Source organism: Oenanthe melanoleuca, chromosome 1 (genome assembly GCF_029582105.1).
Source record: "Oenanthe melanoleuca isolate GR-GAL-2019-014 chromosome 1, OMel1.0, whole genome shotgun sequence".
Classification (NCBI taxonomy): domain Eukaryota; kingdom Metazoa; phylum Chordata; class Aves; order Passeriformes; family Muscicapidae; genus Oenanthe; species Oenanthe melanoleuca.
In genome coordinates this window covers 32,791,609-32,807,368 of record NC_079333.1, presented here as the reverse complement: position 1 = coordinate 32,807,368, position 15,760 = coordinate 32,791,609, and the positions used below count along the sequence as shown (strand labels likewise).

Genomic DNA, 15,760 nt, shown 5'->3' with positions numbered 1-15,760 from the left:
TCTTTGAACATTTTAATGCATATTAACACGTGTCTTCTGTGACAAATTTGGACACCATCTTCCCCTCCTCTCTTATAATACATGCAGAGGTGTCAAAGAATATATAAATATGTAAATATATGGATAAAAGAGCACTCAGTGTGCTGGGCATCTGTACAGCCATAACCAATGTAAAAATGGAGTGTTTATTTAGCTGACAACAAACTTGTAAATGTCAGTATTTAGACAGAATGATACCAATTGTCTGAGTAAGCAGAAAAGGGGTTAATAATATTTTGGTTTGACAAGTTTTGGTCATAAGTCTGTCATAATCAATGGTTGATGTTATTTTAATTATGGTACTTGAAAGTGTAAAAATTCAGCAATACCCAAGTTCAATTAAAAGAGAAACAGCCTGCTCTTCAAGAAAAATGAGATGGGCAGCCAACATACTTAATCTGGGAAGATATTTTAATCAAAATCTAAAGTGTAATTTATGAGGAAGATGAAAATATCAAATATTGTTCATGAGTGGAGCAGCAGAACAGATTAAATAGTGTGCATCTGGTTGAAAATGTTAACATGTTTAACAAGGCATTAATTAGAATTTCGAGTAGAAGTTCCATTTAGTTAAAATATTTAAGTGCATGGGATATGTGCATCTGATATGCATGCATTTCAAATTATTAGAGCAATTTTCATTAGCAGACACTAAATCAGTATGCTTCAGAGTGCTAGAAAAGGCTTACTCAGATTCCTTTTCTGGTATCATTTGATGCCAGAATTATCATTAATTTATTTTAACCTCTTCACTTTCACAATATCTTTCACCCAGGTTTGCTTGATCCCCTCTCCAGAGTGAAATCCACATTTTCTTTACTGAGCTGAGCATCAGCAGTGCTAAGACAACTCAAGAGTCCTGCTGAATGGCCACAAGTGGGATGGGATACATGAACGGGCAGGGAAAAGCTGTGCAGAGTCAATTTGTCCTGGTTAGAGGTGTGGGAGGAGCTGTCTCAGCCCAGTGCCAGTGCACCCCCAAGACAAAGCTGTGCATGGCCATGGCACAGCCCTCCTCTCTGGCTCTGGAGCAGTTTCCTCAAGAGACTAATGAGAATAAGATATTTGATGTGCTACTGTATTCTGAATACCCTTTTTAAAAACAAAATATCCTTCACAAGGACTAATAAGGCATTTTGGTCAGAAACAGAGGTTTGTCAATAGCTAAGGAAATACTGAAGTCAGTGCAGTTTGACCCTTTACTGTCTTTTTGGAACAATCAATGTCAGCATGTTAATACCAAATGGAAACAAATGACAAGACTAGAATAGCCATCTACTGCAAGGTTTTTATCTCTCCCTATGTAGTATGCATGAAAATCTTCAGCTTTATGACAGCAGTGACTAATTTTAAGTGAAGAGTTTACAGCTAAACTAGCAAGGCTGCAGTATTCAGCAGCACTCCACTGAACCTAGTTTAGTGCACACTGTAAAACTTGTGCTTACTCCACTAAGCTATTTATACTTCCTTCACATCAAATACCCAAGGACCCATAAAAACATTCCTTTTAATCTGTGGCATACTTCTGCATCTAAAAAGACATTTGTCACCTGGTGAATCTGGATTTAAAGCCAAAATTTCATAAAATTGTATTAGATTAAAAATGAATTCCCTTGTAAGACTCTGAGACACCACTTGTCTAAAGCCTTAAATTCTGCTTTTCATCATGATGAGTTGCTAGAGAATTGAGGCACAGCCTTCTCAATGTGACTGCAACAAAGAGGCTTTCATAATAGGTAACCCTCTCTTAGATTTGTCTTTCACATTTCTCACTATTGTAAGAAAATAATCCAAAATTGCCTTCCTGAAAAATAATCTATGAAATACAAAACCACAGAGATGAACTAATAGAAAATCCATGTCTTTTTAATGAAGTTGACCTATTTTTTTCTCATGTTACTTCTGAACCTCCTTCCTCTGAATGACATTCTGTGTTGTGCCATTAGATCTACAGACCTTGGCACGTTAGGAATATCCAGCACCATGTTTATTTATGGTACTCAGCCACCATAAACAGATGGTTTGTGCACACACAGTGTCACTTTCCAGGAAGTCTGGAAAGAGGAAGGGTTTCACTATGGTTGGATCTGTTGGTCAACAGCTACATTTAGCTCAGCCTCTTTCAAGAAAGCAAAAAACCATTTTCTCTTTTACCTGCAAGTGGAATCTAAGCTTTGTTTAGCCTAAGACATGCAGTTCTAATAATCCATACAGTCACTTCTTTTCCCATTATTTCCATTGCCATCCTGCTCTTCATTTGATTCCAGATTCTCAGCTCTGTAAGTGAAGAGCACTAGAAAATTTCTGCAATATAATCTTGTAATAAAGATATATTACAGGCTCAAGACAAATGCTTCAGGCATCAGATTAGATGATTTATAGCAGCTGTGTTTGAATAAAATAAAGGTTTTAGTCACCCAGTTTGTCAGTTGCACAAAATTGATAATTGGATAAAGTTCAGGTCACAGTTAACATAATGTAAAACACACTTTTCTTCTGGTTTGGTTTTTAATAGAAAGTTCATCAGCAAAAACCTCTGGATTATTCTGCATTGCTTCTCATTTCATCAGGTGACTGTCTCAAGTAAAGACAGCACAGGAGCAAACTCCAAATTTGCCCCCTCTCATCGGAAGAATTAAACTGAACTAAGCAAGTCCTCTACCAAAATAAGGTTATATACTGATTTATCTATAGGAACAGCCAGTCTCTACACATGAAGCAGAAAGAGCTTAATTTAAGAGTGCCTTTAAGAGCTTTAATTTATGAGTGTCTCTGAACAATGCTCTGAAAGCCTGTGAGGATACATATTTCTCTCCACTCCTAAGAACTGTTGCCTAATTTGCAACTGGATAATCTCAGCACTCATATGAAAATGAAAAAAAAAAAAATTAAAAAAGGCAAAAAGAAGCAGTCCATCAAATTATTCTGAAGGAATCATTTAGCTAGTTTGTGAATATATTATAAAGCTATAAACACACATTGCTTTTTTTTAATATGCAACATCCCAGCCTATTCAATAATATAAAATGCAAAAAATACTGATGTTTTATATGTGTCACCTGTTAACTTCCTCCAAATGCTTGCAGGGCACTGTAATATGGAGCACTATGCCAAAGCTATATCTTACTTTAAATATTTGTTCCACCAACCAAATGCTCCCTGATAGAGCTTCATGCTATTCCCTCCTAGAATTAACTTTGAAATGTTAAAATATCTTTATTTTGAGCAATTTAGAAAGTACTGCAATATCCTGTTTCCTTACATGGCCATCTGTAAAACCAGAAGCATTAAAAACAAAAAAAGTTGATGTCAAGGATATGAGTTCTCATGTACCTTTAGAAATTGAAATTAGATCAGTTTTGAGTTCTGTGGTGCACTGATACTGAAGAACCACAGACAGGCTCTTCAATCATGATTCTTTGAGTTACTTAACCAGAACACGAGATGCCTGGATATACTTATAGTTAGGAAGTTTTAGAAGGTCTGAAAATTCACAGAACAGCAGAAACAATACAAAATGCCCTGTGCATTCATTTTTCAGAAACAGTCCCTTTGCAGGAACATGCTGAGCCCCGACTCACAAAGCCTGCTTTTTAGCTTGAGCAATTAATTACTTGAAAAAAATCAAATAATATTAATAAATAATGAGTTACATCATATGAAGATGTAGGAAGGACAAGTTACACAACAGACACCACTCTAGGGCATAGAGAACTTCTGGTTGCCTACTAACATAAACATTAACTCAGGATGAAAAGGATGTGTTGCTGCAGGTTATGGGGTGTCTTTGCATCATACCACCCAACTAATTCCTACAAATTAGATAGCACTGTTTCTTCATGCACAATAGCTTGATGTAACTAAGTTTTATTTATTTCTTTTTAATATTAACTTGTTCTGATGTCGTGGATCTCAAGTACCACCACAGGTGCAGAGATACTGTAAGTTTTTGCATTTTGTTGCCACACTGGTATCATGTGTCTTTAGATACCTTATAGATAATATAATAATACAGACTATTCCTTGATTGGACAGTATAACCCTTGACTTTTCAAATCTGTGAATGTGCTGGTGTCATCTCCTTCAAGACAGAAAAAAAATTCAGTTCACTTCTCCAGCTTTTCCCATGTTAACCAACAAAAGCTGCTCTCTGGATTTAGATGTGGTTCAATCTTTCTGCAAATACTGTTGCATGTCTGTGAAACAGTCAACACATAAATAAGAAACCAAGAGAAAAGAAATTGCATCCAGTGGATGTTTTATATCCTTCACTCAGCAAACACTTTTTCCATAGGCAATTTATGAATACATTTTCCTACTTTCTTTCCTCCATTCCTATAATTTTTTCACATTGCTCAGACTCATTTTTCCACACATGGTGCCTTTCTGTAGACCCTTTTCACATATTCCTCTAATTTTTTTAAAAATCAATCTCTTCTTCAATATACCCACTGACACTCTCTCATCCCAAGTTATCTTTCCAAACAGATCCTCAGACCTGGAAAGAAAAGTAATCAGTGCTATTAGGAGGATAAACTAAGACAACTAAGGTTTCCCTCTTTGAGATCAATTACTCATTCAAAAGCTGCTTCTTTCCCAGCAGCTAAAGAAGGCAAGTGCTAACATTCATAGAACAACTTTGCAATTTTCTCAGCAATCACCTAACTTCAATTGCTGAATTACTAAGAAGTAGGGCAGGAAACAGTAAACCCTCAAAACATTTTAAAAGTATTTACAGCTCATGAAGTCACCTAGCTGTTTGAAAAGTTGTAGAAAGGGGTTTATACTCTGAAAGCACAGGCAAAAATTCTACCTGCTGATACCAGACTGCAACCATCTCCAAATTATACAAAAGAGCAGTGAGTAGTATTTAAAAACTTATTGTGGATCTAGCTTTTTTCCCCACCACTGCTTGGAATGGCCTTGTGAAAGCCCCTTTAATTCATTTCTAGAAGATTTTAAAATTAGTTATAGCCAAAAGTAAGAGAAATAGAACAAGTCCAGCTAACACATTTCCAGGCTGGTACACCAGCCCTTGGCCTAATGTGGTAACACAACATTGGAAGAACTTTTCTTTCCACAGAAGGTTTTTTTTTGCAGAGGTAAAAGCAGTGTTAAAAGATACTTTAGGATGATCATGAAGGAAGTTTTGTCCCAAAGCATCTGGCACACTACAGTCATGTGAAATTGTCCTTTGGCCACTTTCAGTGTGTACTTTTGGACCCCTTGTACAAGTGAACACAGACTCTTTCTCTGCATGTTAGAAAGGCTCAGATATTTCCCAAAAAGAATAAAACTGGATCTTCTTAGTTCAGTTTCCCACCAGGCTGCCAGGAGTGGCACTGCAATTATGACAGCAAAACATCCTGCAAAGCTACTTCTTTATGATCTGTCTTTAGAGTAGTAATTAATTTTAAAAGTTGTTTTTACACCATTCCTGGAAGTGCTCAAGGCCAGGTTGGGTGGGACTTTCAGCACAGTGCCCAGTGGAAGGTGACCCTGCCCATGGCAGGGGACTGGAACTAGGTCATCTTTAAGGTCCCTTCCAACCCAAACCATTCTATGATTATGTAATTCTATTAAAAATTATCAGTAGTTTGTGCTTTCTTACTTTTTTTTTTTTTTAACTCTTCTGCCCTACTTAACCTATTTTTATTTACTCCTTTACTTAATTAAGGAACTATTTGGGAGAGACTGTCTTTTCATTCTGTGTTTCAAAGACGTTGCCTTACACAATAGTTCCCAGTTTTCATAACAAATATAAAGATTGCAGAGAAAAAAAAAATCTCAGTAAGAAGGAATTGATTTTGTACACTTTGTTAACACTGGTTAATGAAAAGTTCCTTAATGGCTTGAAAAATAAATTTTTAGTTTTTCTTCTTTTACAAGTTTGATTTAAGATCTCACAAAAGAATGCATTTACCTGAATTCTAAAAGCAAGTTATGTCAGAAAAGATATGTCACTAAAGTTTACTCCAATTCCTGTATTTAATTGCAAATGTAATATCTGAAAGCTGCACCATCATTGACATCAGTAGATGATATAGAGAGTTTATAGTGTGATTATGCCAACAGGAACTTGTCAATGTCAGGGGAAGAGAAGGCAAAGCCAAAGTGAAATGTTCAAGTATTTCAAAGCTACCAGAAAAAAGTAGGAGTCAAAATGAAACAGAGGAAAGGAAAAACTGAACTAAAGATTAAGAGTGATCAAGGTCTGTCTAGGAAATAGAGGGTGAGATTTTAAAGCTTGAAGCCTACAATGTTCAGTCCTTAGTATATAATTGCACTCTTCAAAGCCAATCCCAGATAAATGTAAATTAAAGTCACAGAATCACAGAGCTACAGAATCACAAGCTGAGTTGGAAGTGAACTGGAAGTGTGTCCTATTGTCCAATTTATTCTCAAAGCAGAACTTCAAAGTTGAAGCAGGTATCTCAGGGCCCATATTATTTTAGAAATAATTTCAGGTCCTTATTATTTTAGAATATTTTAAGAGGAACTTTGAAAAATTTAAATTCAGAATTTCTGTGGGGTTTAAGCTGAATGCCAATTTAAGCTAAGGAAATCACAGTTCTTTTTCACAGCAAAATGTAAGAACCTTGTTATTGCAAACTTAGTATTATGAGTCAAACTGCATATTTCTGAAGGGATAGAGGCTTTCAGAGGTCACAAGAGAGCCAGAAACCCATGGATTATAGGACAGAAATTGAAATATGAGCTGCATTTTGCTTGCAACTGCAAAGTTTAAATATATAACAGAGAAAAGGTTTATTTGTCCAAAAAACCTTTTAGTTTTCAAATTCCAATGGCCAAAGTGAGATACAACTCTTCTTAGATAAGTAGAATACATTGCAATTGTATGTGTGTGTTTGTAAAGATCTAAGCCAACTCATTCAATGATAATTAAAATCTCCAACAGCATTGAAGGATTATGTAGTAAAGTAGCTCTGCATATTCTATCTCTCAACAATATACTGAGCCTTGTAGAAAACCAAATCATAGCAAAAGTAAAATTTTATCAATTCTCTGGATACTCTCTATTGCAATTAGAACAAATTTTATTTTTATTTAGTAGAGTTGGAATAAAGTGCATGCTTGTCTCATAACAGGATGCTGAACATGGAAAGGTCTCAATTGTTTGGGCTTTATGCAATTCAGTCTTGATGGCTGAAATTTCTGCAGGGTTTAACTATGGATTAAACTAAACTCAGCCATTCTTCATTTGCAATTTAATCAGTAACAATGTGTTTTGTAAACAAGTGAAAAAGTGCTGCTTTTTTGTTATTGGGAGTTGACTGCAAAAGACATTGTACAAAACATTTCCCAAGGTAAAATCTCATTCCCAGGTGAGTTAATCAGTTTACTCTTAATTGTTTCTTTTTGTTCTCTAAAATTCTCCAAGCTACCTAGTAATTCCTATATATCATCTCAGTACTTCACTGAATAAAGGATCCAAATAAAAATGTGCTTTTAACTGGATTCCAACACTGAGATAAAATTTTTAACCATTTTCTTCTTAGAGACATAGACACAACCTTACAGCTCTACATTTCTATTGCACAAAGAAATTAAAGAGCACTCTTTTATATGAGGGTCCTTGAAACTCAACTGTACTATAAAGATACCATTTTATCATGGTCACTTCTACCCTGAGAAATACTTTTTCAAATAACATACCAAAAATATTCCCTTTGTAGCTGCAACCCTCCTATAAACATTTTATATAAAATATCAGGAGAGACTGAGTTCACTACAGAAAGAGCATGTATTTCTAACAGCATTTAATAGACTGCTTACACAGCCATTATTTCACAATTTCCTTGTGCTTTTCTGAATGAGTGAAGATTTACAGTGTGAAGCGAAGAGAAAAATAATTTCTATCCCTTAATTGGAGAATGAATACATGAAAAAATTAAGTAGGACATTTAACTGAGGCTGCAGCCACCAATGTAAAGGTACTAGCAGTACATTTTAAGAGCATGCTTCTTTTTTCAGAAAGATTATACCATGACAATAAGTATTTTATCTTAAGGTACAAGCTGAATTATGACTAATTTCTGAATTTACACACAGAGCTAAAAGAATTACATCAATCATTCCCAATGATCAGGGATATCACAACTTTCTAACTTTAATAAATAATAGCATTTTAATGTATTTAATCAGAAGCAATATGTTTCTTAAGGAAAATTACCCTTAGATGAATAATTTTGAAAATATCTGAAAAGGTTGTGAATTCATACTATGACTTCAGGCTCCTGAAGTTTTTAGAAGCTGAATTTCTTGACTCTTTACTGGTGTGTAATGATGACCTCATAAAATTATTTCAAGACTGCCTAATAGCTTGCAAGATTACAAAGATAGTTGTTTTTATGAGTCTTTAGCTTTAGAAATCCTGGGTCACTCTTTCAGTGTTGGGAAGCACTTGTAGCTCTCACAATATTCCACTTAAGTTTACTTTAGAATCAGAGTCATTAAGGCTGGAAAAGACCTCCAAGTTCATCAAGCCCAAACTTCAGCTGAATACCACCCAGCCCACTGAACCATACAGCAAAATCTCATGTCAACTCATTTTTGGAACTCTTTCAGTGATGGTGACAACACCACTTCTCTGGGCATCCTGTTCCAATGTTTATCCACTCTTTCAGTTAAGAAATTTTTCTTAATATCCATCTGAACCTCCCCTGGGAACAACCTGAGGCCATTTTCCCTTGTCCTATTTCCTAATTACCTGGAAGAAGAGGCCAACCCTCACCTTGGCACAAGCTGTTTTCCAGTCATTGTAGACAGCAACTACATTTAACTCAGCAATCACAAAATCCCAAATGTTTCAAGTAAGAAAGTTATAATGGAGGCAAGTGGGCTTTAGCCCCATCCAGAGACTATGTACATTAAAAGAAAGTATAATATAAGTATAATATAGTATAATATAAAGTATTATATAGCTAGATAAATGCTATGAGGGGGGAAAACAACAACAACCAAAAAACCTCTCAAGGAAGTGCAGAAGAGCCTGATACTGCAAGGTTACCACAGGGCATGTCTAGGAAAGAAAGGAAATGCTGTAATTAAATATAACTCTTACTGTCTAGAGATAAGAAATAAATTTCCTCTCCTTTAAAATGGCTGACTTCTTTGCACCACCTTTCATCCAAGTTAGCAATAAACATTTCCCTGTTTCTGTGAGACAGATGTTGTAGGAATCCCATGATGGTCTATATGGATGTGGTCACCTCCTGAAGGAAATATGGAGCATATTTGGCAGCACAGTGAGGTTAAGGTTCACTCCAGAAACCAGGGTTAGCAGATAGTCAGGACCACACATTGGCTCTAAGGGAGGCTGTGGGAATTTAGGCTGACACACATATTCAGCACTTCTGGCTCCATTTCCCAAGAAGGCTGGAAGTGCTTTCAGCAACTGCACAGCTATGCAGGAGCCTCCTGGAGCCCTCAGAATTTGCAGGGGTTTCTACAGAAGCACCTCTAGGACTGAAGCCACCATCACTTCAGGAAACAGCTATAGACAAGTGAACAAAGCTTTACCAAATGTGAGTTAAAAAACCTGAGCCAACCCCCCCACCCTCCAGTTTTTAAAGTTTATATAACGGAAATGACAACTGACCTAGCACTGGAGTACAATTATAATTAACAGGAGACTTTTCTGAAAAATGTCTGTGCTGCCTTGGGGAACAATGTAGGTCACAGCATCAATTAAAAGCAGAACAAACTCTTCACGGCCTCCATAACATTTAATCCTAAATGATTTTGTTGCTGTCAATTAAAAAATGCATTGCTGCATTGCATCACAGAAGTGAAAAAAGGGTAAAAATAACTCATTTGAAAACTTATTTCAAGCTCCAGCACTCACTTTACCCCATATTATATGGACAAGCAATATGGAATACTGATATTACCAGCATTTTCCTCAGCTTTGTGGAGCAGAATTATTATTTGTATATTCAGTTTTCTTTTACCTAATCTGAATATCAATATTAGACCTTTGCAGGAAAACATGTGAGATTTATTTAATTGATGATCAAAACCAGCAGTTTGCCTTTAATGCTGACTGCAAAGAAGATATAAGGTGGGTTAAAATCCTAAGCTTCAGTTTTGTAGCTATAGTGAACACTTTTCTGTGTGGGAGATGGAATATAGAAACAAATCACTTCAGGCAAAATGTGTTTGCAGGGCCACTACATATATTTTCCCTAATTACTAACATTAATTACTAATTTTCTAATACTATATGAAAGATGACTATCAATAGAAGACACCCAAAAAATTAAGGACATTTACTTTTAAAGAATTGTCCTCAGGTAATGTCTTTTTAAAAGATCAATAAATTCCTGTTTCTTAACAACAAAGACAATTTTCAGCAGAATTCATGCCAGAAGAAACATCTTTGCAATAAAGCCTCTTAAGTGTTGCTGACCTTTATGTTTCTTCATGTGGAAATATTAAACAATATCTTGGATGCAATTAAGTCTTTAGAAGTTTTATTCTTTACTTGAATGGGAGGTGAAGCAAATTCTTCTCAGCTTGTGAGACTGAAAGGACAACTACACAGCATTGATAAGCTGGACTGCCTCAGCAGTGTCTAACAAGGTTCATGAGAGACCACAAGGGAACATCAACTGACACAATAAACAAAGGGAAAACAAATTTATAAAGTGCACCTCCATCTCTTCTACTACTCATGAGTAATAATAAATAATGAAAATGTACTGCAGGCAAAACTAAGATTTCCTGATGCCCATGCAATACTTCCAGCTCAAAAAATTCTTCACAGAGAAATAATTCTATAGGGGTATATAGGCAAGAGCAGACTCATTTCTGAAAACTTAGCAGTGGAAAAAGCTAAATAGCTATGTTAGTTAATAAATATGTCCCTCAGTAGAGTACAAAGGGAGTAGATTTGTACAAGCAGGTTTTAAGACTCAAACTCTGCCTATGTTCTCATCTGCATTTGCAAATTCCAATAAGGGGTGTACAGGAGCTCAGTTCCCTCTTCCCTGGTGAAATGCTGAGATTATGCAAAGAATGCCAACTTCTGATTAGCCCATTATCTATAGCCATAACATCTCAGTGCCAGTGCTAAGGACTGCAATTCCACTGTTGAAGGCTGTAAGGAAATCCAGGATGAAGAAGGAGCAGCCAAGCTTTACAGTGATTCCAATTTGAGTGTAAAACAAGAAAACAGATGCACCCAATCCTCAACAGTTCTCATCAGGATTTTAGACCTGTCATTATTGAGACTCTGCATTTCTTAATTAAGACAAAGGCAGACCTTGCTGATGAATTGAGCAAAACCCATGAAAATGTTTTTTGGAAGACTTCAGGATTGAACAGTGGAACCTTCCATCCTTGCCTAACTGCAGAAAAGAGTCACTTTTTCCCAGGGAATGATATAAGGTAAGTAAGGCCTGAATAAGTGAAAATAATTTATTTTAGGTGCAAGTCAAAGCAGGAAGCTTGAAAAAACATGTATAATGGGTGTAGGTGTAGGGGGGGGTTGAGCAAAACAAAGCTCATTTTAAATATAATTTCTCTAGAGGATGATAAGTGCACCTATGGATTTGTAGGCTAGGGGTTTCTGTTTCTTTTTACCTCCAAGTGTTCTAGAGTGCTATTGGATGAGAACAGCATTCACTGCTCTGAGAATGTTGTAATGGTTGTATGATAATGAATTAGTTCTATGACAAACAGAAGGAAAAGGTCTAACAACTCTTCAGCCACTGCAATATTCCTCAAAACCCTTTGCAAAATAAAGGAAAATGCTATTACTCTTTGAGAGGTAGGAAAGCAAAGAGAAAGAGAATGAAGCAAGCTGCCCAAGATGACTCAAGAGGAGATGGAAAAACACATCATATGTCTAGAACTTTGTTTTAAAGACCACCAATCTTCAACCAGTTATATGACTGAGATGTAGATGGCAGACAGACAGCACTGCAAAACATCAAGCCCTCTCAACCAAACCTTGCTGTTTCAATCAAAATTTTGCAACTCCAGGTTAAAAATCAGGGAAGGAAAATTAATTCAGAAGTTCATGATCTAGAAGAATTCAAACTTTATCCTCCACACATGTAGGCCAGGAGGTGGGTGTACTGAGCTTGTTTAATGAATTAAAATGGAAGGAAGTGGGAAGGAAATAAAAAGGAAATAAATGCTCTCATTAGTCCAAGTCATACAGCTCCACATTTCTGCATTTGAACTACTGACTAGGGAAGAAAGTGATAAAATGCATCCCTTCTATGAGTTAAAGCTCCACAATGCCATCTAACCACACCTTCCTTTGCAGAAGTTTGTTCTGACTCAGCACCTTAAAGGCACCTCAGAGATGTGGAGTTTAAGGCACAAAGCAGCATTGGGATTTAATGTGCTGCCATATGTAACACTGACAACAGCAGCTTGTCTTAAACACGTGTGCACACCTATTTCAGGAAAGCACCTAATCCTGGAAACAGAACAGGACTGAGAGCTACCACTTTCCTTGGTGGTTTGTCCTGTGTTCTCACTTTTAAAAACACCAGCCCAGGCTTGGTTTACTCTTGCCCTGATACACATTCTGCTTTTCTCTGCTACTGCGAAGAATCCTTATTCCCAGACATCCCACAGGAATATGCTGTCATTAAGTCATGTCTCTCTCTGGAAGAACTTTTCTCCACTTTAGTCCCTCTTTTCTCTTTTGATATTTATTATCTTTATAAATTACAGATACCAAAACCTGGTATAATATCTCCTTCCACAGTCTCATCCTTACTCTTAATTTTTAGTGAGTTTTTTACATTCAAGTTAAAAATACAAGCCCCACTGAGCTATCTGTTTCTTCCTCTGGAACATTCCTACCACTTATATCAGCTGTAGGGGTCCCCATGTCTATGTAAAGCTTCCTTCTGGCTGTGTAATACTTCTCTTTTAGAGACAATTTTGACAATTCTGTTAGAATGACCTCTGTTTGCAGGCTAGACTGTAATTGGATTGCAATATTTGATTACTTTGTCCTCCTCTTTTTTTCCTACTGTTTTAATCTTTGTATTGTTTTCAAATTCTAACATCCAAGAATTCGTGCTGCTTCCCAAAGGATTTGTGAAAATATTGAAATACATTGTCCACACCCATTTCTAAATTGTGGAGGACTGTAGAGAGAGACTATTTAAAAGAGGATGCAGACAGAGAAAAGATTTAGATTGGATATTAGGAAGAAATTCTCTGCTATGAGGGTGGTGAGGCACTGGCACAGGCTGCCCAGAGAAGCTGTGGATGCCCCATCCCTGGAAGTGTTCCAGTCCAGGCTGGATGGAGCTCTGAGCAAGCTGGTCTAGTGGAAGGTGTCCCTGCCCATGGCAGAGAGGTTGGAACAAGATCATCTCTAAGGTCCCTTCCAACCTAGGCCATTCTATGATTCTATTTCACTATTCTATGATCCCTCAAAATTTCTGTGTAAGGGTCATTTCTCATTGACTAATGCTTTTTGGATAAAGTATATTGTTATTTATTTTATACCAAATGAAATACAAAATGAAATGAAATGCCTCACAAAAGCCTAAATAACACCCAAGGCCATTTGACAAGCAAATTCACATTCTGGAATGAAGCTTATCCAGCATAATTGCTTTTCTTTAAAACTATGTTGACTGTCATTAATTTCTTCTTACCACTAATTTGTTTTTATGCTTGCCTTTTTAGCTAAATTCTCCTTTATCTTTCCAATATTTTTTCCAAGGCTGAAACAGAACTAGACTGCAAAAAAAAAAAAAGGTGAAAAGAATAGCATGACACTCACATTCCAGAATTTTAAGAATTCTCCAACAGATCTTTTCAGCCTCCTTTTTTAAGGCTCTTAGGTGAAAGTTACCAAGTAATGAGCCTTCTGCTTTACTTATTTTATCACTGGCAGATGTTGTTTAACATGCTTTGAAAGATTCAGTGCTGTTTGTACAGTAGGGACACTGGATCTCCTACCACCATATGGGCTTGCTAGGGAGCAAACAGCACTTCCCTCCTACTGTGTGCCACTCAGTACTGAAAAGGTATCAGAGCTTTTGTTCATCTTCGCTTGAATAAATGACACAATTAATTAAACAGTGATTGACTGGCATCATTTCTTGGTTTTGGTGCTACAAAAAAAAGCAGCACAAATTTGCTAGTTCACATACAAACTAAACCAAAAAATAAGCTTTGTTAAACTTTCCTTGAAATCTCAGGAAGCAGAAATTGAATGTTAAGACATACACACTGTAAGAGTTCTTGTCCATTATGCTTGCCACTGAATTCATCCTAGGTCGCCACCTTAATCATTACATATTTTTGGCCCTTATATTAAGGAAAATTACCTAGACATCCTGAGCCATTATAAATTGATGTCCAGCTGGCAGAGAGCTGTGCAAGATCACTCAGAATCCTCATCTGTCCTATTTATCCCAGAGTCTTGTTAACCCTGGATAACAAAGGATAGCAATTTGGACATCAACAATACATCACTTTAGACTACTTTTACCAGAAATATCCCATTAGTGTGCATTATCTTCATATCTTAATCTGCTTTCTTTTCCCACTGAGACTGCAAAGGACCCAGCTGGCAAACAGCCAGAATATCAAGTTTCTCACACATCTATTATCATAATGGCAGAAGGTCATACGCTGAAAACTGAGCACACAAATGCAACATAAACTAAACAGAGTATTTTGAAAAGTGTAATTTATGGAGGTTACTATTCTGGTGCAATAGCATCACTTGCACTTTTGTTTGATTTGGAGGGGTTTTTTATACTTCTGGTTTCAATGACAACTCTATTGGGAAAGTTCTTTGATTTAGAAACAAACAAACAAACAGACAAACAAAACCACAAAACAAACCACAAAAAGCCCCACACCAAATCAAACTTCAACAATGCTTTTTTCTGTCAGGCTCTTTAGGTCCACAAATATGCTTAGTCTTCCTGTCCTATATCCTGGCTTGGTCCTGCCTGGTACATCTCAGACCAACTGGCAATAAAAAGAAATTTCAAAAAGATAAAGGTGAAACTTTCCTGACCGCTTGAGATGCAGAAGTCAAGACATTTACACCTAAGTTATTTGACCATAAAGATGTCTAGCCAATGGAGAGACAAAATCATTTCCAGGGCATGATCCCCCTCCATCTAAAGGAGCCATCCAAATCAGGTTAGAAGAACTGTGATCAGGACAGGTCTCTCTGTTGACTACCATGGCAATATCACTGACTTCCTCAAATGTCAAAAGTCAACTCAAGCCACGCTGTTTTCCTAATAGCTCAAACTCTTTTCAGTTTGATCAGTATGTAGCTGAGGTTCCATGCACCACTTGCATGTCACAGCATCTTGGAAATTATTGAAACATTTGCACAAATATATATACATATATATTTAATTGAAACGGGTCCTTTTGGGTGCAGGGAAGCACTGGTGGAGAAAAATTGGCAAAACTATGAAGCAGCAATTCAGCAACTATTTGCTTTCCTCACTTACTTCTCACAGCCAACTTCACTACTCTCACCTGTGTATTAGTCCATTCCATTTCAGGAAAAGGTCCCAGGTGAAGGCCTCTACCTGTGGGATTTTCTTCCTCTTGGCCTTTCTGGAATTACATAGAGACATCTACTCAGGACACGTTCCAAACTCAGATTTTTCATTGTCTTTGCATATGGTGCTTAGTTGTGTGAGTTTGCTTCCCAGGTTGATTTTTTGGGGGAGTGAGTTCATTT

At 36.7% G+C, this 15,760-nt stretch overlaps 1 protein-coding gene across 6 annotated transcripts in view; it reads right to left on the bottom strand.

The window, feature by feature from the left end:
- Window positions 1–15,760, bottom strand: part of DLG2 (discs large MAGUK scaffold protein 2) — a 963,673-nt gene that overhangs the window by 561,325 nt on the left and 386,588 nt on the right. For 3 of the 6 annotated variants that reach the window (XM_056503649.1, XM_056503680.1, XM_056503706.1), the window contains one exon: window positions 15,553–15,633. The exons of the other annotated variants lie outside the window; for them this stretch is intronic. In XM_056503649.1, coding sequence (XP_056359624.1) covers window positions 15,553–15,633 — 81 coding nt within the window. The remainder of the gene's footprint in view (window positions 1–15,552; window positions 15,634–15,760) is intronic. 6 annotated transcript variants of the gene reach the window in all.